Consider the following 21012-nt stretch of genomic DNA (forward strand, 5'->3'; position numbering starts at 1 on the left):
AAGAAAAGGGAGTGTTTATGTGTTTGTTTCTAAATATTATTTCTCAGCTGAAAACCCATTTTTTAAAACACTACCTTAAAAGTTCTTCTACCACTCCTGTGGAAATATACGAACCCATCTTCAAGAAATAACAGTTTGAAATGTGAAAACTTAAGCTTTCCTTTAAGAAAGAGGAATATGAACTAGAATGGCAATGAGGTTTCTGTGTTATTGTTGATTTTTTGACTAGCCTTGATTAAAAAGGGAACAATTGTGTACTTCTGGTTAGCCTGGGGAAAGTTACAGCCTAAATTCAAATCTTTGCATATATCAACCAAGTAGAACAATACAACCACATATATGGAAAAAAGGTAACAGCACAAACTTCAAATCACCTATGAATTGAAAAGGAAGCAACGAATATATAGAGTTATACCTCAAGTCCCTGACCTAAGCCTTTGCAGAGAATGAGGGGAGACCCACAAAAGGATAAAGAAGAAAAGGAAAGACAGGGGTCAAAATTGGAACTAAAATAACCCAAGAAAGAGAAAAGTCCACCCTATGTGTAAAAAGAGCCCTGGGAGATTGGTAAATGGGAGTACACAGCAGGGCCTAAGAGTGAGTAGGGACAAAAACAGTGATGTCAGAAAGGCATCATTTCTGGAAAGAAAGGAGGATAAAAAGGGGAGTGCAAGAAGGAAAAAGTATCCAGCAGGAAAAACGAGAACCCAAACCAAAAGGCTATCCATCACTACTGCCATCACGCACAAAAAAAGAAAAAAGTTATTCACTGGAAAAAATCACACTATGCTACATTCTCAGAAGAGGTTTGCACTTGGACTAGAAAACACAAAATAATTAATAGATGAAAAAATACCTATATAAATATCCAAAGCTTCTTTAAGAAGATAACAAACATGAAAGTCAAATATTTCAGTTAATGAAATCCACAGCACTGAACAATAAAATCTCACAAAGCAGAAGAAAATTATGTAGAATTAAAAGTTGAATTAAATATCCTCAAACAAGCATTCAGAAATATTAAAAAAGCAATTTAAACAAGAAATTCAAAAACCAAGAACAGAAATGGGGAAAAAAGCAGAAAGAAATAGTTTAGACATAGAAAGGGAATGGAAGAAAAGGAGATTATCATCAAAAAATAAAAACTAAACCACAAGATGATGAAAAGAAATTCAAATAAGTTAATGAAGGAATTGAAGTAAAGGCACTAAAACAATGATGAAGAATGAAAATGATACCAGAGAAAGAAGTGAGAAGTAACAGAGAAAGTGGCAGAAATGGAAGAAAGGCACATACTTACAACTGGAGCGCCTGAAAAAGAAAACCAGAGCAATGAATCAAAACTAGTGTTTAAATTATAATCCAAGAAAACTTTCCAAAAATAAAAGAAGACCTGAATCGGCATTTGGAAAGGATCCAGGGGGTACTGGAAAAAATTAATCTGGTATGGTAAACTAACTCAAGACATCTTTCAGTAGAATGATGAAAAATGAAGAAAAATTCTTCAGAACCTCCAGGCACAAAAGTCACATAATTTACAAGGGACAGAAGAATTTGGCTAGCATCAGACTTGTTAAAAGAAACATATAAACCAAAGCAGTGGTGTAGAGGCATTTCTAAGAAACTTTAAAAAGTGAGAACCAAGGATTTTATATCTAGCTAATCTGTCATTCAAGTATAGACGTTATAAAAAAAGTTTCAAATATGCGACAATTGAGGAATAGTAACCTTCCTAAATACAAAAAGTTTGAAATAAAAGAGAATCATATACAGAAACAAAGCAAATATAGTCAAATACACATAAAACTTACAACAAAGGTTTTCACATTATCTCACAAAGCAAAGACAGACTCAACTTATGCTACACAGGGAAGACAAACAAAAACAGATTCAGAAAGGTGAAAAATAGAATGATGGCAGCAGCATGGCAGGCAAATACCATTTCCATATGGAAACTAAGGAAGACATTTAAAGCAAAGATAAGAAGCAAATTCATGGCCTCAAAAGCTTTCTCAATAAAAACGAAAGAGTGAAAATAAATGAATTAAATCCTTGACTTAAAAATCTAAATAAAGAATAACAAAATAAAGCAGAAAAAGTACACAAAAGGAAATATTCATGAGAAGAATAGTCTATTATATCTACCCCTCTGTGTATCTATTTTGCTGTTTTATATTTCTTCCCTATATTCTAGGATTCCTTCTTGCGTTTCCTTTTTGTTTCCAGAACTTTTTAAATTTTAAGTTCCAGCGTACCTGTGCAGGATGTGCATGTTTGTTACATAGGTAAACATGTGCCTTGGTGGTTTGCTGCACCATTACCTAGGTATTAAGCCCAGCATTCATTAGCTATTTTTCCTGATGCTCTCTCTCCCCCTACCCTCCCCTGACAAGCCCCAGTGTGTATTGTTCCCCTCCCTGTGTCCATGTGTACTTGGTGTTCAGCTCCCACTTATAAGTGAGAACATGCAGTGTTTGGATTTCTGTTTCTACATTAGTTTGCTGAGAATAATGGCTTCCAGCTCCATCCATGTCCCTGCCAAAAACATGATCTCATTTCTTTTTATGACTGCATAATATCCCATGGTGTATATGTATCACATTTTCTTTATCCAGTCTATCATTCATGGGCATTTGGGTTGATTCCACGCTATCAAAAAAGAGCTTATATAGCCAAGACAATCCTAAGCAAAAAGAACAAACCTGGAGGCCTCAGACTACCTGAATTCAAACTATATTACAAGGCTACAGTAACCAAAACAGCATGGTACTTGTACAAAAACAGGCACATCGACGAATGGAAGAGAATAGAGAACTCAGAAATAAAACCACGTAGCTACAACCATCTGGTCTTCAACAAACCTGACAAAAGAACTTCAATTAACCATTCTTTAAGGTTCTCTGCTAGCCACAAATTATCTTAATTTTCCTTGATTGGAGAATGTCTATTTCCCCTTCATTCCTAAAGGAAACATACACTGAATATGTAATTCATCTTGACAAATGTTCTGCCACAACCTTCTGGCCTCCTTAGTTTCACATGAGAAGTCTGCTACAATTCAAATCAATTTTGCCCTATAGGTGATGTGTCATTTCTCCGTACCTGCTTTCAAGATTTTTTCTTTTAGTTTTAAAAGTTAACTTATAATGTATCTTGGCATGGATTTCTCTGGGTTTGTCTTACTTGAGAATCGCTGTGTCTTCACTCTGCAGGTGTGTCTTTCACCAAATTTGGGGAGTTTTTAGCAATTACTTCTTAAAATACTGTTTGGCCCCCCACTCTCTTTTTCCATTTCTTCTGAAATTTTGATGATATAAATATTAGATCTTTTGTTACTACACCATAGGTCCCGGAGGCTTTGTCCTTTTTCCTGTGATTTTCTCTCAATTTAGATTGGGAGATTTCTATTGTTCTATCTTCAAGAGCACTGATTGCTTCCTCTGTAATATAATATTCACTCTGCTACCAACTCCATTTACTGAATTTTCATTTGTTATTGTATTTTTCAGTTCTATAATCACCAAGTTGTTCTTTAAAAAAAAAAATTATTTGGTGAGATTTTATAGGCTTTTCATTTGCCTCCAGAGTATTTAAAACAGCTCATTGAAGTGCTTTTATGATGACTGCTTTAAAACCCTTGTCAAATAATCCCCACATCCTATTCATCTCAGTGTTGACATCTGTTGATTGTCTTTTCTCATTCAAGTTGTTATTTTCTCCATTCTTGCTTGTGATGAGTGGTTTTTCTATTGTGTCCAGTACATTTTTTATATTATGTTAGAGACTGTGGATCCTATTTTAAATTTCTATTTCAGCAGAGAGTCACTTTGTTTTTAGGTTTATCACGCAAGTCCTGGCCTACTTCTGTGTGCTATAGTTACAGTGACAGTTTAGTTTTCAGAGCCTTTGCAGTGCTAGTGCTATTCTGGTCAGCTCGATTCATCTGGTGCCCTGGTGCTCTGTCTCTGCCCCAAATCATGCTGCTATGCAGGAAGAATGTACTTCCCATGTCCTGTTGCAATGAGGTGGAGGGTGAGAGACACCAGGATTGTGGGGTAGTGAGTTGGCAAAGGCAGAGGGCTCTTTCCTGGGCTGCCTAGTCCTAACAGGGCACCTATTAGATCCCTGCTGCTGCTACCTGCATGGGCAGCCTCCCTGGAGGGAATAGTAGATACCAGACCCACAAGATGGAGAGCATTTCCCTGGACCCTCTTTCTGAGTGTCTTCTGCCACTGGATGGAGTTTCAGGAGATGGCAGTCTGTGGTGTTTTTCTGTGAGTTCTGAGGTACCTAACTAGGCTGCCTTTCTATAGCATTGGGCTGGGATTGGAGCTCTAGTTATGAAATCACGATTTCATACACACACACATGTACACATATGTGCAGTGAAAGGGCCTAGGAACAAGGACACACTGGTAGTAACGACCGCACATACCACTCAGGCCTTGGTGTCCAAATACCATTCTCCTCTAAAAGGAACCAGGGCTCCTTGGAAAAAAATGGCCGATTCCAAGGCTAGCACAAGGAAAATTGAGAAAAGCCTGGAGCATTATCAATTTATAAAGACATGTCAAAAAGACATCCAGCTTAGGAACATTCAAAACGGCTAGGCCTGGAACTGATATTTGTGTATAACATACGGTTTTTCTCATATAGCTAGACTATTCCAGCATCATTTAGTGAAAAGTGACCTGCAAGACCATCTTGCTGAAATTGCTTTGAATCTGAACATCAACTGGGGAGAACTGCATTACATGAATCTTCATACATAAAAATGTGTTTTATTTTTCTATTTATATCTTAAAATTTTTAAATAAATTTCCCAATACAAATACTACATGTATTTTGTTAGATTCATTCAGATCCTATGCATTTTTCTTCCTAATACATAAGGCATATTTTTAAAAAAATGTTTTCTGTTTGTTGCCAAAGAATAGAAATGCAATTGATTTTTGAATATTAAGCTTATATCTAGCCATGGTATTGAATTATTCTAATTTCTAATAATTTGTCTGTCATTATTTTATTCTTTCTAGGTAAATATTGATACTATAATAAATTTTGCTTCCTTCCGTTTCTTTCCTTTTCCTATTATTTACTTTTCAGGCATTACTAGGCTAGTTTGGACCTTTAATAAAATCTGAAAAAGCACATTTATCTTTATCTTGATTTTGAACAGAACACTCTAAATACCTTATTATCAGTAAGACTAATGACTGCTGAAGAATTTTACTGGGTTAAGAAAACTGTTATTTGTATTGTGTTAAATGTTTTCATTATAAATGGGTGTTCAATTTTATCAATTTTCTGCATCTAATGGGATGATCATAAAATATTTTTCTCTTTTAATCTGTTAGTGTGATAATTTACATTTTTGGATTTTCCAGAAACATCTTTGGATTCCTAGAATAAGCCAGATTTATCACAAGTGGATTATCTTTATCATACAGATGGCTGTTCTTGAGTTACTAATCTTTTATACTTTTGTGTGTAAGGAATGTTTTTAATCGAGGTGAAATTTTGAATCTATGCTCACGAGTAAGAATATCCTTTCTCATACTATCCTTATCTGGCTTGGAGGTTCCATTTCCCTTCTTGTAATGATTCTCATGCCTCATGGCACACACAAAGTTCCCCTTTGTAAATTTCAGCATGAGCTCAATGCAATAATTATCTTGCCACCAAAAACTGGAGTCTCCCATTAAACAGTGAATTTGCTTCTATTGACGTTAAACTCTAAAATGAATCACTTAGATCTAAAAATACCTTGTTCAGGTTGTGTGTAATAGATACTTATTTTTGCCAAAGATATACAGAACTAAAAACAGAAAATCATACCTAGGGAGGCTTAAAAACATGTAAGCTGAACACTTGGTTAAATCTCAACTTTTCCCTCCTTAGATTTTTTGTTTCTTTGATATTCTTGAATTTAAAACTTAGTCAATTCATGTTCTTTCCAGTCTACTACGGAAAATGTTGTTGAAAATGAAGGCAGCAAATGTTCCTTTGAGTGCAGCCTTGGCAGAATTTTTTTTGATGTTTATGGACACTCTTCTATTTATTGTCATTTTTCAATAGTTTGCAACTGAAATTCTGACCTTCTTTTGAGTTGAGTTATTAAATTGCTCAATTTTTCTGAAGTGAAAGAATTAGATATCACAAGTGTAATGTCGATATGTGAATTTCTACAAAGTCTGCATGCCTAAGGACAGGTGGCCTGGGTAAAGAGTCAAATTGGTAGAACCAATAAAGAATAAAAAAAAGACAAAAAAAGCATCATATCATTCATTCAACAACTTAGTGGACAAATCTTTCTATATTTTCACCATAAAGGATGGGAGAATGCCTCCAACAAGGAGAAAACAGCAACTCCCTCCATTTTATTCTCTTGTATTGTGGGTTGGAACCTACTTCCTCAACTTGTAACATTTTCAGACTTACCCTCTCAATATATAACATGTAAAAATACAGTTCATTTCTTCTGTCACCCAGCGTGGAGTGCAGTGGGGTGATCATGGCTCACTGTAACCATCCTGGGCTCAAGCAGTCCTCCCACCTCAGCCTCCTGAGTAGTTGGGATCACAGGCTCATGCCACCATGCCCAACTAGTTTTTCTATTTTTTGTAGAGACGGGGCTTTGCCATGTTGCCCAGGCTGGTCTCAAACTCCTGGGCTGAAGCTCTCTGTCCACATTGGCCTCCCAAAGTGCTGTGATTACAGGCATGAGCCATTGTGTGTGGCCCAGGGTTTATTTTTTAATAGAAGTACATCACAGACCAGAGAAAAAGAATATCATCTGTCTCATATTAAGAGAATTTAGGAGTTGCACTACCAGGCTAATAACCTGTTTCACTAGGAAACCATAGAGGTAATATGGGCCATCCATCTGCATATTTGGAAAGAAGCCAAACAAAGATTAGGTAGTGGCTGAGTTCAAATTAGAAGAGGCTGGGAGACTGGAAGGAAAATGTTAAAAGGACGAAAGTAATAGTCTAAAGTTGGAAGCAGAAGGAAAGAGAGATAGATGATGGATAGATGCAGAGGAAAGAAAAGGAGAAAGCTGGAAAGAAACTACAAACGAGTTATTTTGAAGGGAAGGTTAATTGAAGCTAAACAGAGAAACTCAAGACAAACACATTTTAAAAAGCAAGGCTGTGTGGATATAGCAGGATAAAACATAAAGGAAGAGTGGCCTGGAAGTGAGTTGTGAAATACGTGTGCTAACTTCTTGAAAATGATTTCTAGTCCTTGCTAAGGACTATTTCCTTACGTATCTATCTACCTTAGATAGTAGCTATTTGATTTCTAGTCCTTGCTAAGGACTATTTCCTTATGTATCTATCTACCTTAGATAGTAGCTATTTTTAAGTCAGTAGCTACTTATTAGCTATAAATCATTAGCATTTTAAAGATTATTAACTGTGTTCACTTATAGAAATAAAAAGTAGAATTTAAATAAACTGCATTAAAAACATTGAATCTTACCCAAAACTTGAGTTTAGATACCGCCAGGTTTTGAATTTCATTTCTCTTTAGAATTATTGTCTAAAATGCACATAAGGGAAAAATGAAACAATTCAATACAATTAACATTTATATTTTGTATAAATGGTATATTTCAAAAATTACATAGGCACCCTGTTCCATCTCAGCTATCACCAGCCATTTTCCTCCTTAACTGTTGATTTTAAATTTTGGACATGGCAAATTTCCTTGAGGTGAGACTTAAATGGTTTGGGTGTCAAAAAGTTGCCTCATTATTTCCTCACTTAGATACCCTGTCCGTTTTCTGCAGGATAATTCCTCTACAAAGGTAAATGATGTATGAGCATATGACAGCATCCATGCAAGTCTGTATGTGAGTTATCCAGCAACATTAGTGAACTAAACTAATATGAAAATTCTTCTTCTCCAAACTGCCAAATAAAATATTTAAACATGTTTAAAAAGTGTATACTCATGTGAAAGAGAAATAACTTCTCTGATGCTTGAAAAAAGGTGGTTTTTAAAAAATACAATATTAATTAGCAGAGAACCACCACCCCTGGCAGTCTTTATAAAGGCCTGTAGAATAAGGTTACAACTATAGGCTTGTATTGTAAAGGGGAGGGCAGCAGAAGAGGCCTTGGGTCTATGCAAGGTAAGAAGTTGGAATTGAGACTAATACATAAAGCTAGGGTCCTCAAAAACTATACCTGCAGTGCTATGGACTGAGTATTTGTGTCCACCTCAAATTCATAGACTGAATCTTTAATCCCCAGTGTGATGGTGTTTGGAGGGTGGGCCTCTGGGAAGTAATTGAGTCATGAGGGTGAACCCTCATGAATGGGATTAGTGTGCTCATGTTACAAGAGACTAGAGAGCTGATGTCTCTCTCTACCACGTGAGGACACAGCAAAAAGGCTTCTGTCTGCAAACCACCAAAAGGGCTTTCACCAAGAACCAAATCAGCTGGCACCTTGATTTTGAACTGCTCAGCCTCCAGAACTGTGAGAAATAAATTCCTGTTGTTTAAGCCATCCTGTCTGTGGTACTTCTGTTATAACAGCCCAAACTGACTAAGACACACAGAGACTAGGAATACTTCACCTACCATCTCTAAGAGTTGATAGGTAATTTGTTTATTCCCAAGTTTGGGGTGAAAACAGTCCTCTCATGAGAAACTGAATTCTTGGACTTGCATATTATTTAGATTTGGATTCAAATTTTGTATCATTTAGTTGGTGTAGAAATTCCCAAAGTGAGCCAGGATTACTGAACTTCCAATAGGAAAATATAAATGTATCAGATTACTCATTGCAACATTGTTTGTAAATGCAGAAGTTAGGCAACAACCTAAATGCCCAGACATAGGAGAGTGACTGAATGACAGTAAATCCACAGTAGAACACTAGGAAACCACCAGAAAGAATGACGAAAATCTCTATGAACTGATATCCAGGATAGGCTGTTAAATGAAAAAAAAAAAAAATACAAAAGACTATCTTTAATATAAGAGGAGATGTAAAAAATATACATGTAACAGTTACTAGAACTCAAAAAAGCCCAACTAAATGGGTCAACTAGAAAACTAATGAGATTTCTTTCTTAAAGGGAACAGGCAGTAACAGGGTAAAAAGAAAGGTGGAGAGAATGGGCTGGAAGGAATAGTGGGGAATATTTTCTGAGTATAATTATATATATATATATATATATATATAGTCCTCATTGAAATATGGTAATGTTTCACCCAAAGTAACTAAAATCAATCAGAATGAAACTTCTGCTTCTGTCCAAGTTTGTATAACAGGAACCACATTTACTTTTTCACCCTACAAAACCAAAATACCAAGCAAAATAGATTATAGAGACAACTATGAGCAATTATATGCTAACAAATTAGATAACTTATAAGAAATAAATTTCTAGAAACATACAACCTACCAAGAGTAACTTAGGAAAACACAAAAAAAAACTCAACAGACCTATAACTAATAAGGAGAGTAAATCAGTAATAAAAATTTTCTCAACAAAGGAAAACCTCAAACCAGATGGCTTCACTGGAGAATTCCGTGAAACATTTAAATAAGAATTCATACCAATCCTTCTCAAGTTCTTCCAAAAAACTGAAGAGAACACTTATATACACATTTTATGAGGCCAGCATTACTCTGATACCAAATCCAGAAAAAGATACTACAAGAAAACTACAGGCCAGTATTTCTGATGAACATAGCAAAATCTATATATATATTTCTATTAAAAATGAGCAAAAATGTTTATTCTTTGGGGAATAAACATTTCCCCAAAGAATAAATACAAATGTCCAACAGGTATTTAAAATGGTGTTCAACATCACTAATCATCAGGGAAATGTAAATCAAAACCACAATGAGATACCACCTCAAACCTGTTTGGATGGCCATTATAAAACAAAACAAAACCAGAAGTAACAAATCTTGGCAAAAATGTAGAAAAACTGGAATGCTTATGCCTTGTTGGTGGGAATATAAAATGGTGCAGCCAAAGGGCACATCAGGTAGTCTACATGGAAGAGTTTGCTTCAGAGTGCAGCAATATTAACCATAAACTAACCACTACTTTAATTCCAGCTAATAAATCTTAAAAGCAAGGCCCAGAAAGATCAGCCTATGTTCAAGTGGCTTAACTGCATCACAGAAAAAAGCTCAAGAATATCTCTAGGAATAAGAAAATACCCAGCAGCTAACAGGATAAAATTCACAAAGCCTGGCATCCAAGTAAACATTGCCACGCATGCAAACACTCAAGAAAACACAACCCCGATATGAGGAGAAGAAACAATTAATTGAAACTGACACAGACGACAGAATTAGCAGGTGGAGGCACTGAGGCAGTTACTATAACCGTATTACACATGGTGAAGAAGTGGTAACAGAGAGAGAACATTTAACTAGAGACACAAAAATACTTCAAAGATCCAAAAGGAACTTTTAGATATGAAAACTACAATGACTTGAATGAGAAATACACTGGATGTGATTAACAACAGGTTAGATACTGCAGAAAAACAACTAGTGAATTCTTGAAGACACAGCAATAGTAACTATCCAAAATGAAATAAAGAACAAAAATAAACAAAGGCTCCATGAACCACTGAACAATTTCAAGCAGCCCAGTATGCATGTAGTGAGAGTCCCTAAGTGAAAGTGAGGTGGGGAAGCAGAAAAATATTTGAAGAAATAATGGCCAAAATTTTTCCAAATTTGATAAAAATTGTAAACCTAAAGATCTAAGAATTTCAATGAATCCTAAATACAAGAAACATAAAGAAAACTATAGTAAGGCACATTATATAAACAGACTGCTCAAAATCAGTGGTAAACACAAAATCTTATCTCTAGCTGGGAACAGCTAGAGAACTAACATATTATTTACAGATGAAAGTGCAGGGATGTCAACAGATTTCATAAGAAAAAAATGCAAACAACAAGACAAGTCAAGCAGCATCTTTTAAATTCTTAAAGAAAATTGCTGTTAACCTGCAATTCTACACCCAGGAAACATACCTTTCAAAATGAAGGCAAAATAAAGACTTCATGACCAGGTGATTTGCACTAAAAGAAATGTTACAGGAGGTCTTTCAGACAGCAGGAATACAGTAGGTCAATCTGGCTGTATACAAGTAAAAGGCACTGAAAATAGTAACTACAGGGTAAATATATAACATTTTAAAAATTTCAAATACGTTTAAAAGGTAATTTCTGTTTAAATTAAAAAAACTCATTGAGATTTCTATATCATATGTTTCAGTAAAATGTATGACAATAACATGAAACAAATTTTAAAATGCACTTTATCAAAATATATGGGATGCTGATAAAGCAGTGCTTGGAGGAAATTTTATAGCACTAAACACCTGTGTTTAAAAAAAAAAAAGAAAGAAGTTTCTCAAGTCAATGACCTTGCTTTATACCTTAAAAAAAAAAAAAACTAGAAAAGAAGGAGAGCAAAACCCAAAGTAAGCAGAAGAAATGAGGCAATAAATAAAACTCGAGAAGAAATCGAGTATAAATCAATGAAACAGAAAACAAAAACTGTAGAGCAAATCAATGAAACCAAACGCTGGTTCCTTGAGAAAATTAATAAAATTGATATACCTCTAACCAGACTGATCAGAGAAAACAAAATAGAACACAAACATCTAATACCAGGAACGAAAGAGGAACTGTCACTACAGATACTATAGATACACAAAAGATAAAAAATAGTATGCATTTGTCAATACATTTGACATCATAAATAAAATTTAAAAATTCCTTGAAAGATACAAGCAAAGTTCACTCAAGAGGAAATAGATAACATGAATAGCTGTATATCTTATTAATGAAATGGAACTTGTAGTTAAAAACATTCCTACAAAGAAAGTCCTAGATAGCTTCATTGGTAAATTCTACCAAATATTTAGGGACGAAATCATAATGATTTTACCCAAATTCTTCAGAAAACTGGAGAAGAGAGAACACTTCATAACTCATTTTATGAGGCCAGCATTGCCATGTAACCAAAAAGACAAAGATGTCATAAGAAAACTATGAACCAATTATTGTCATGAACTTAGGTGCAAAATCATAAACACAATTTTAGAAAGCTGTATCCAACAAAAAATAATAAAACAGCATGACCAAAGTGAGGTCTATTCAAGGAATGCAAAGGTGCTTTAACATTTGAAAATCAACCAATATAATGCAGCACATTAACAAAACAGAAAAGAGAAACTATATGATTACATCATATCTTCAAAATTCATTTTTGAAAAAACTGAGCAAACTGAACAGAAGGGAACTTCTTCAACCTGATAAAGGGCTTCTCTGAAAAATCCTATGGCTAACACCATTACTTAAGGATGAAAGACTGACAGACTGGATTAAGAAAATGTGGCATATATACACCATGGAATACTATGCAGCCATAAAAAAGGATGAGTTTGCGTCCTTTGTAGGGACATGGATGCAGCTGGAAACCATCATTCTTAGCAAACTATCACAAGAAGAGAAAACCAAACACCGCATGTTCTCACTCATAGGTGGGAACTGAACAATGAGATCACTTGGACTCGGGAAGGGGAACATCACACACTGGGGCCTATCATGGGGAGGGGGGAGGAGGGAGGGATTGCATTGGGGAGTTATACATGATATAAACGTCATGCACATGTACCCTAGAACTTAAAGTATAATAAAAACAAACAAACAAACAAACAAACAAACAAAAAAAAACAGACTGCTAATTTAAACAATTTAAGAAAGGGTAAAAAAAAAAAAGAAAGACTGAATAATTAAACAAAACTTACATTTCAAAATGGCCATTTAAAATAAGACATTTAAAAATACTAAAATATGTGAAAGAATGACACAAATCAAAATTAGAAAAACTGAGAAATGAGCTGACAGAAATCAAATAATTTGAATCAAAACAAAAATAATTTCAGACACAAAAAGCTAGAAGGAATATGAGGAAATGAACATAATAATGCTGCCTTAAGAGCTATGAAAGGTGAAAAGAAGAAACTTTTAGAAATAAAAAAAGAAATAAGATAAAAAGTATTCAAGAGAAAGTGATATGTTTATAACGTATCAAAACTTCTAACCCTTTTAATTAGCCACCCTTTTGGACAGAAGTAAAACAAGTATTCAAAGAGACAGCTGGGCATGGTGGCTCATACCTGTAATCACAGCACTTTGGGAGGCAGAGGCGGGCAGATCACCTGAGGTCAGGAGTTTGTGACCAGCCTGGCCAACATGGTGAAACCCCATCTCTACTAAAACTACAAAAATTAGCTGGGCATGGTGGTGGGCACCTGTAATCCCAGCTACTCGGGAGGCTGAGGCAAGAGAATCTCTTGAACCCAGGAGTTGGAGGTTGCAGTGAGTCAAAATGGTACCATTGCACTCCAGCCTGGGCAACAAGAGTGAAACTCCATCTGAAAGAGAAAAGAAAGAAAGAAAGAAAGAAAGAAAGAAAGAAAAGAGAGAGAGAGAGAGAGAGAGAGAGAGAGAGAGAGAGAGAAAGAAAAGAGAGAGAGAGAGAAAGAAAGAGAAAGAAAGAAAGAAGAAAGAAAGAAAGAAAGACAGAAAGAAAGAAAGAAAAGAAAAGAAAAGAAAGAAAGAAAGAAAGGAAGGAAGGAAGGAAAAGGAAGGAAGGAAGGAAGAGAAAGAAAGAGTAAAAGTGAAAGAGACAAAAATTTTACACAGAGCCAACTTAACTTTCAAGTAAAAGGTGACAAAACAAACTGTGACAAACACATCAGAATTGAAGGAATTCTCTTGTAGAACAAGACTAAAATAACCAAGATAACTAGGAGATAACGGCATAAAGACTGCTGATAAATAAATGTGTATTTGTTCACATAAAAACATGAAATAAGGTTGATAAGGCAGAAAGTACAGTATGCAGTACTCTATGTTCTGACAATATAGATACAGAATTAGTAGCCGGGCACGGTGGCTCAAGCCTGTAATCCCAGCACTTTGGGAGGCCGAGACGGGCGGATCACGAGGTCAGGAGATCGAGACCATCCTGGCTAACACTGTGAAACCCCGTCTCTACTAAAAAAATACAAAAAACTAGCCGGGCGAGGTGGCCGGTGCCTGTAGTCCCAGCTACTCGGGAGGCTGAGGCAGGAGAATGGCGTAAACCCGGGAGGCGGAGCTGGCAGTGAGCTGAGATCCGGCCACTCTGCACTCCAGCCCTGGCAACAGAGCGAGACTCCGTCTCAAAAAAAAAAAAAAAAAGATACAGAATTAGTAAAAAAAAAAAAAAAAAAAAAAAAAAAAATGTGCGAAGAGAATGAAAGAAGGATACGCAAAAAAAATCTTTATTTCTCATAATCATGTGCGTGGTGCAGTATAGCAATTCTCATGCATACACTTTGGGAGAAGGCAACTGGATATGTGATATTCTATCATCCCCTTGCTTCTTGAGACCCAAGAGAAACAAACACACAAAAAAGAGTTAAGTAAAAACCCTATATTCTTGAATTTGATTTGGAAATATCCATCAGAACTTGTGAGCTAGTTTACCATAAATGCATGCACGCACACACATGCACACACACACATATTTTCATGGCAGATTTTTAAAGAGAGAGCCTGCACCCTATGATATTTCCTAGCTCTGTCCACTAAGAAGGCCTAGAAACAATGACCTACTCAGTAGCAATGAGTATCCTTGGGTCCCAGACTGCGGTCTTCAAAATACCATTTCCCCAATAAAGGCAAGGAGGGTGTCTCACAGGAATGGCTTCCTCCAGGTTTTGGGCAGGAGTCCACAAGAGAGACCTGGAAAAACTTGTCATACATGACACAAGTATGCTATCAGACCACGAGGGTCATATCAGAGAACTCAGGAGAAACCTAGAGGCTCCCCTGGTCAACAATGAAACAATCTGAGAATGAGTCAAGATAATAATTTCAATTAACTTGAAATACATCAAAAATGTTTAAATCCCTATGTTCCTAATGAAACTTAAACACACACATACACAGTCCAAAGAGCCCACATTTGGAAGATGACAGGGAATCAATTGATTATTTTTAAAACTTGCAAATAAAGAGGTAAATCAACACCTACTTAACTTTTCCTAAATGAACTTTAGATGATGGATTAGAATGTGACCACTTTGCAATCCCTATTGAATTAACAGATCCATCATAAGGCACTGAGGGCTAGTACCATAAAGAGAGACATTATGTGCCTTTTGATGGAAGAACAATACTATAGACTTGCCAAAGTGATCAAGCCTGAAGCAATCCAAGTTTCAGATACGGTTTCTAATATACTAAGCTATACCATGAGACAAAGGACCATGCTTAGCTACACCACAAGAACTCAAAAAGCAAAATCTGGACCATGAAATCCTCCACATGTTCTGACTCCAGTTCTTCAACAAATAAATTTCATGAGGATAAAACCAGGCAGATATGCAGGAAACTTGTAGCAAAAAGAGAAACTTAAGTGATGAAACTAAAAAGGAATGCTGGGAAGTTACTATCATAGCAATCAAGACAGTCGTTATTGTTTTAGGGCAGTACAAGGGAGTGCTTTGGGACAGGCCACATGGAGGGCTTTTACACTCATTTAGAAAATTATAATTTTGATATAATGGTAGTTTAAGAATGTTTGCCACATAATACATAACACAGTCAGCCCCTCCACATCCATGGGTTCCAATTGCTGCAGATTCAACCAATGGCAGAAAGAAAATATTTGAAATAATAATAATACAACAGTTTAAAAAGTACAAATGAAAAAACAATACAGTACACAACTATTTGCATAGTATTTATATTGCATTAGATGTCAAGAGTAATCTAGAGATGATTTAAAGTACATAGGAAGATGGGCATAGATTATATGCAAATAACACACCATTTTACATAAGGAACTTCAACATCTGCAGGTTTTAGTATCCACAGGGGTTGGGGATGTCCTGGAATCAATCCCTGCAGACACTGAGGGGAGATTGTACTCATCAGTATTAGCCAGCACTAAGTCAGCACACAAAACCTTTGCTTTATGCAGTTTTTATCTGTACTATATTTCAAAATAAAAAAATTTTCATTAAAAGAGGTAGATAAGCACACTATTAGGAGTCCTCTACTCTATAATGGTGAAATAGTTTGACAAAATGTTGGAAAGAAAAAGTATTTTTTCTGGGAGAGAAAGAGGAGGAATTACTATGAGGGAAAAAGGATATGAAAAGCAAAAACGTTAAAACATAAGGGAAATACCAAAAGATTAAACCACTGCACCATACATGGAAAAGGGCTATATTTTGGTGTTACTGTAGTTGGTATCATTTCTGATCAGTGTGGAGATGGGAGGTACAGGGGAATATTCTAGGCTCTAGCTTATAGATATCAGAAGTATAACTACAATGTAATAGAACTGATTTACTAAACCACCTTTCCAAACACATATCCAAAAAATGTCATTCCATGTAGTTCCTGTGAGGAGACTACACACTTATTCTAATTATCTTGCCATTGCTCAAAGTAGTTTGGAACTACACTTTCTAAACTGCTTTCAGAAATAACTTAGTTATACGTGCAAAATAATCGGTCTTATGACTTTACTGTCACACCATCATTTGAGTAAGGCCTGTATTACCCAGCCCAATCACACAAAATATTCACAAAATGTTGGTCATTTCGAAAAATCAAATCCACTCTCGAAAGGCAAAGATTTGCCATCAGTGAAGACATTGTAAAGAATGTGCCACATCTGTGAAGGAAACTCAGAGGAGTTCCAAAAATGTTTTGGGCAGTGGCAGTGGCACTGCAATGAGTACTTAACCTCCTCAAGTGATTTAGGAGAAAGAAGTCATTTTTATCATAAAATGGGATATGATTAAAGTAAGTCATTATTTTATGATAATTTTTAAATATTTACTTGGGCATTGTCTTAAAAAGAAAAACTTCCTACTATAATATTTTTCAAGGATAGGACAGATAAAAAGGTTTGCTTGGGAAGAACTGTGTCATGTTGAATGATAATCAGGAAAGGGCCTATTTATTCTCTTATACCTGTTTTAGATAGGAAAACATGCTATTTGGTAGGTTAAAAAAAAAACACCAACTTTATGAACTAAATACTTACCCACGTCATTAATAAAGATGAAGAATAATAAGAAGATTTAAGTACATTGAATTTCCAAACATCAAAATGAAACTAAGGATAACTGAAATCTGAAAAAAAAGTGAAAAAAATACATTTTATGGTTATTACATATATTGGCATAATGCATATTTTGTAGGTATATAGCCATTTCTAATGCAAATCTATTTGCATAAAGATGAATAACTCTTGGCCAAATGATAACAGAATTTCAAGTCACTGCTACATTGTAAGTATTAAAATTCAAGACTATAAACTCTATCTGGCAGAATTTCACTTTTTCTCCATCTGCTACTTGGAACAATGAAAAATAAGTCTATGATTTCTATTGTTTTAACAATGGAGTAATATAACAAGAAAGACTTAGTTATAAATACCAGTTTTACTAATCTTATTTTTGTTAGACTTCAGAACTTCTATTATTTATGAAGCTTTACTAACTTTTTGTATTTTTAAGGAAGCTATGTTTGGGACCTAAGCCAAAAACAAAATTGCAAGAATATAAAATTTCAGCTAGAGTGTCATTCAGGCAAAATGCTAAAATCTCATGTCTGAGAAAGAAAAGGCAGTTTTAAAAGTAGTAATAATAATAATAAATAAAACATAAACATTTTAGAGAATAAAACACATCTATAGTCTAGTTGAAAGTATAATCTATTATAATATGACATCTATAATATACATTTCCAGTTTTCCTTCTGGATATCACCAGTACCATATGTATTAAATATTACCAAAGAGGAGGTACCCTATAAAACAGAATCACTTCGATTTTATAAACTCTGAGGACCTATCTTAACATTTGACTTATATATATTAAAAATGTTACCATGTTCACATAAATGATCTTCTGAAATTTGCTTGGTTCAATGTATCCCACAACATACATGGGAAATAATGATGCTATCTGAAATAACATAAAAAAGCAAAAGTGAAAAAAAGTATAGAAAACTAACACTTTACTATTCATAGGCAAAGTAAATATAAGAGGAGGGCTACATTTCTAATAATGGTAAGCAAAGGAATTTGAACCAACCTTCCTTCCCACTAAGAACTAGAATGTCTAGGAAAAATATAAATATATAAATAAAAATATTTTTAAAATATGTATAAAAGCCACAGATTATTAACAAAGCAAATGAGGAATTAAAAAGATAGATGGCAATCTATAGCAATGAGCATGACATTTTGGACCACTTTTCTCCCAGAGGTATCTGCCAATTTCAACAGAGGCAGATGCCTGCCAGCTGAGAGGCAGTTGGGAGACCAGCAAGCTGAGCAGGCATTTCAGCAGATTCAGCACTCAGAGTGCACCAAGAAGGGTGCTTTAGTTTGGAGTTTCAAAAGGCCATACTATAATAGTGAACCAGAAATCAAGCAGCCCTCAGAAAGACGGAAACCCATCTATGGATCATCTCAATCTGATTGCATGAAGGTGGTTCAAGATTAATTAGTGCTTTTGACTTGCCTCTCCAACTTTTCATGTATAATGTCCAACACCAAATCAAAAATAGCCCAGCATAGATGAAGATAAGACACTATCACTAACACAATAGAAACAGATCCACAAAAGATTTATATCAGGGATCAGCACATTTGTTATATAAAAGGCCAGATAATAAGTACGTTATGCTTTGTTGGTCACATACAGTCTCTTGTACATTCTTTTTCATTTTTGTTCTATATCCCTTTAAATACATAAAACTATTCTTAGCTTGGAGATCACTCAAACACTTGTCTGGTGCAATCAGATATGTCTTTAAACTATGCTTCAAATGTTCAAGGAAATAACTGATAGGATTGAAAATTCCAGGAGAGCACAGAAGTCATAAAAAAATTGGGCTAGGCATGGTGGCTCATGCCTATAATCCCAGCATTTTGGGAGGCCCAGATAGGAGGACTGCTTGAGCCCTGGAGTTCAAGAGCAGCCTGGGCAAGATGGTGCTACCTCATCTCTACAAAAAATTAAAAAATTAGCCAGATGTGGTGGCACAATGAACTAAGTTTAACCTTAATCTATGAAAAACACAATTAAGAATAAAATCTTAAAGTACACCCAGAAAATAACATTGAATTATCCCTCTGTAAGCATGAAACGCACAAATACAAACAAAACTATATACATTAGTAAAGAAAAATAAAAGCCTAGTATATATCCAGAGAATGGCTAGAAAATCATTACAGCAATATCAAACTTACCCAAAGACCTTTTTTTTTTTTTTTTTTTGGAACTGAGTCTCACTCTGTCACCCAGGATGGAGTGCAGTGGTGTGATATCTAACTCCCAGGTTCAAGCAATTCTCTGCCTCAGCCTCCCAAGTAGCTGAGGTTACAGGAGCCTGCCACCATGCCCGGCTAATTTTTTTGTATTTTTAGTAGAGACGGGGTTTCACCATCTTGGCCAGGCTGGTCTTGAACTCCTGACCTCGTGATCCACCCGCCTCAGCCTCCCAAAGTTCTAGGATTACAGGCATGAGCCATCGTGCCTGGCCCCAAAGAGCTGCTTGGTTGCATCAGTACCACTGGGTTAATAAATGTGCTTGCAATGAAGTGCTGCTCACTAAAAACCAATTCTACTCTGTTGACATTTGCAAATAATGAAAACCATAGAATAATGTCCATGTTATAACCTGAAAGGAGCCAACTATTATGAAGTAAAGCAGAGGGAATACTTTAAACATGCAGCACCAATTGAGCTGGGGTTATAATTTCATTCTTTGTAGGCTATTGGCAGCATAAGACTTCTTGGCAGAATTTCTCACTTCCAATACAGAGTATTATTATTATCATCAGTATTTATTATGCAGGAAGGAGCTCTGATGGAAAATCTTAGTATCATGAAATTTCCTCAGAATTCTCCATTTACTCTCTGCTTCCCCAGTTCAGTTTCTTGGTACTAGTTATGCAGTTGCTTTAGAAACAGGATATGGGCTCAGCTCACTTAAGCAATGATGAGCTTTATGATTAAAGCTCATAGAAATGGTGCCAGGTAAAATTCTGCTCCACAGACAAAACAGCCAACATTTAGCTGGATGGGAAGCAGAACATCCTGCTGTGAAGAGTAGGACTGGCCCTTAGAATGCTGTGTAGCTTGGCACCCAGAATGATCACCACGACAAAAGGAAAATCTATAGGTAGTTATATACAGATAATATCTCAAACACCAAAAATAACATTTGTGAATAAAAATAATAGAAAAACTCTTTCACATGTCGAGCCTTAAAGTCTGTCAAACTAACTAATACAGTAAAAGACTGTGGAATTATATTATTTCATAAAAATCATACCTTTATGTAAAATTTATCCCCTATTTTGAAAATGTTTTAGGGCATAAATGTAACCATATTTAAAAATTTCTATGGAAACAACCAAGGACGTCTTGCATTCAACTTAATTAATATACCCAAAGGAATATAAATCATTTTATTACAAAGATACATGTGTTCATTGCAGCACTATTAACAATAGCAAAGACATGGAATTAACACAAATGCCCATCAGTGACAGACTGGATAAAGAAAATGTGGTACATATACACCATGGAATACTATGCAGCCATAAAAAGGAACGAGATCAGGTCCTTTGCAGGGACATGAATGGAGCTGGAGGCCATTATCCTCAGCAACAGGAACAGAAAACCAAACACCACATGTTCTCACTTAGAAGTGGTTGCTGAACAATGAGAATACATGGACACAGGCAGGGGAACAACACACGCTGGGGCCTGCTGGGGGATGGGGTGGGGAGAGCATTAGGAAAAACAGCTAATGCATGCTGGGCTTAATACCTAGGTGATGAGTTGATAGGTGCAAAAACCACCATGGCATACATTTACCTATGTAACAAACCTGTACATCCCACACATGTACCCCAGAA

The 21012-nt window shown here is 35.6% G+C and overlaps 1 protein-coding gene across 1 annotated transcript in view; it reads right to left on the bottom strand.

Moving 5' to 3' along the window:
* The window catches only part of LOC117072229 (probable C-mannosyltransferase DPY19L2), a 79085-nt gene that overhangs the window by 7195 nt on the left and 50878 nt on the right, over positions 1-21012 (bottom strand). Inside the window, 4 exon segments of the mRNA XM_033192137.1 lie at positions 7486-7545; positions 17119-17154; positions 17157-17207; positions 17966-18043. Of these exon segments, the coding sequence (XP_033048028.1) occupies positions 7486-7545; positions 17119-17154; positions 17157-17207; positions 17966-18043 (225 nt within the window).

The sequence above is a fragment of the Trachypithecus francoisi genome, unplaced genomic scaffold (genome assembly GCF_009764315.1).
Source record: "Trachypithecus francoisi isolate TF-2019V2 unplaced genomic scaffold, Tfra_2.0 Lachesis_group4, whole genome shotgun sequence".
In the NCBI taxonomy this organism is placed as follows: Eukaryota; Metazoa; Chordata; class Mammalia; order Primates; family Cercopithecidae; genus Trachypithecus; species Trachypithecus francoisi.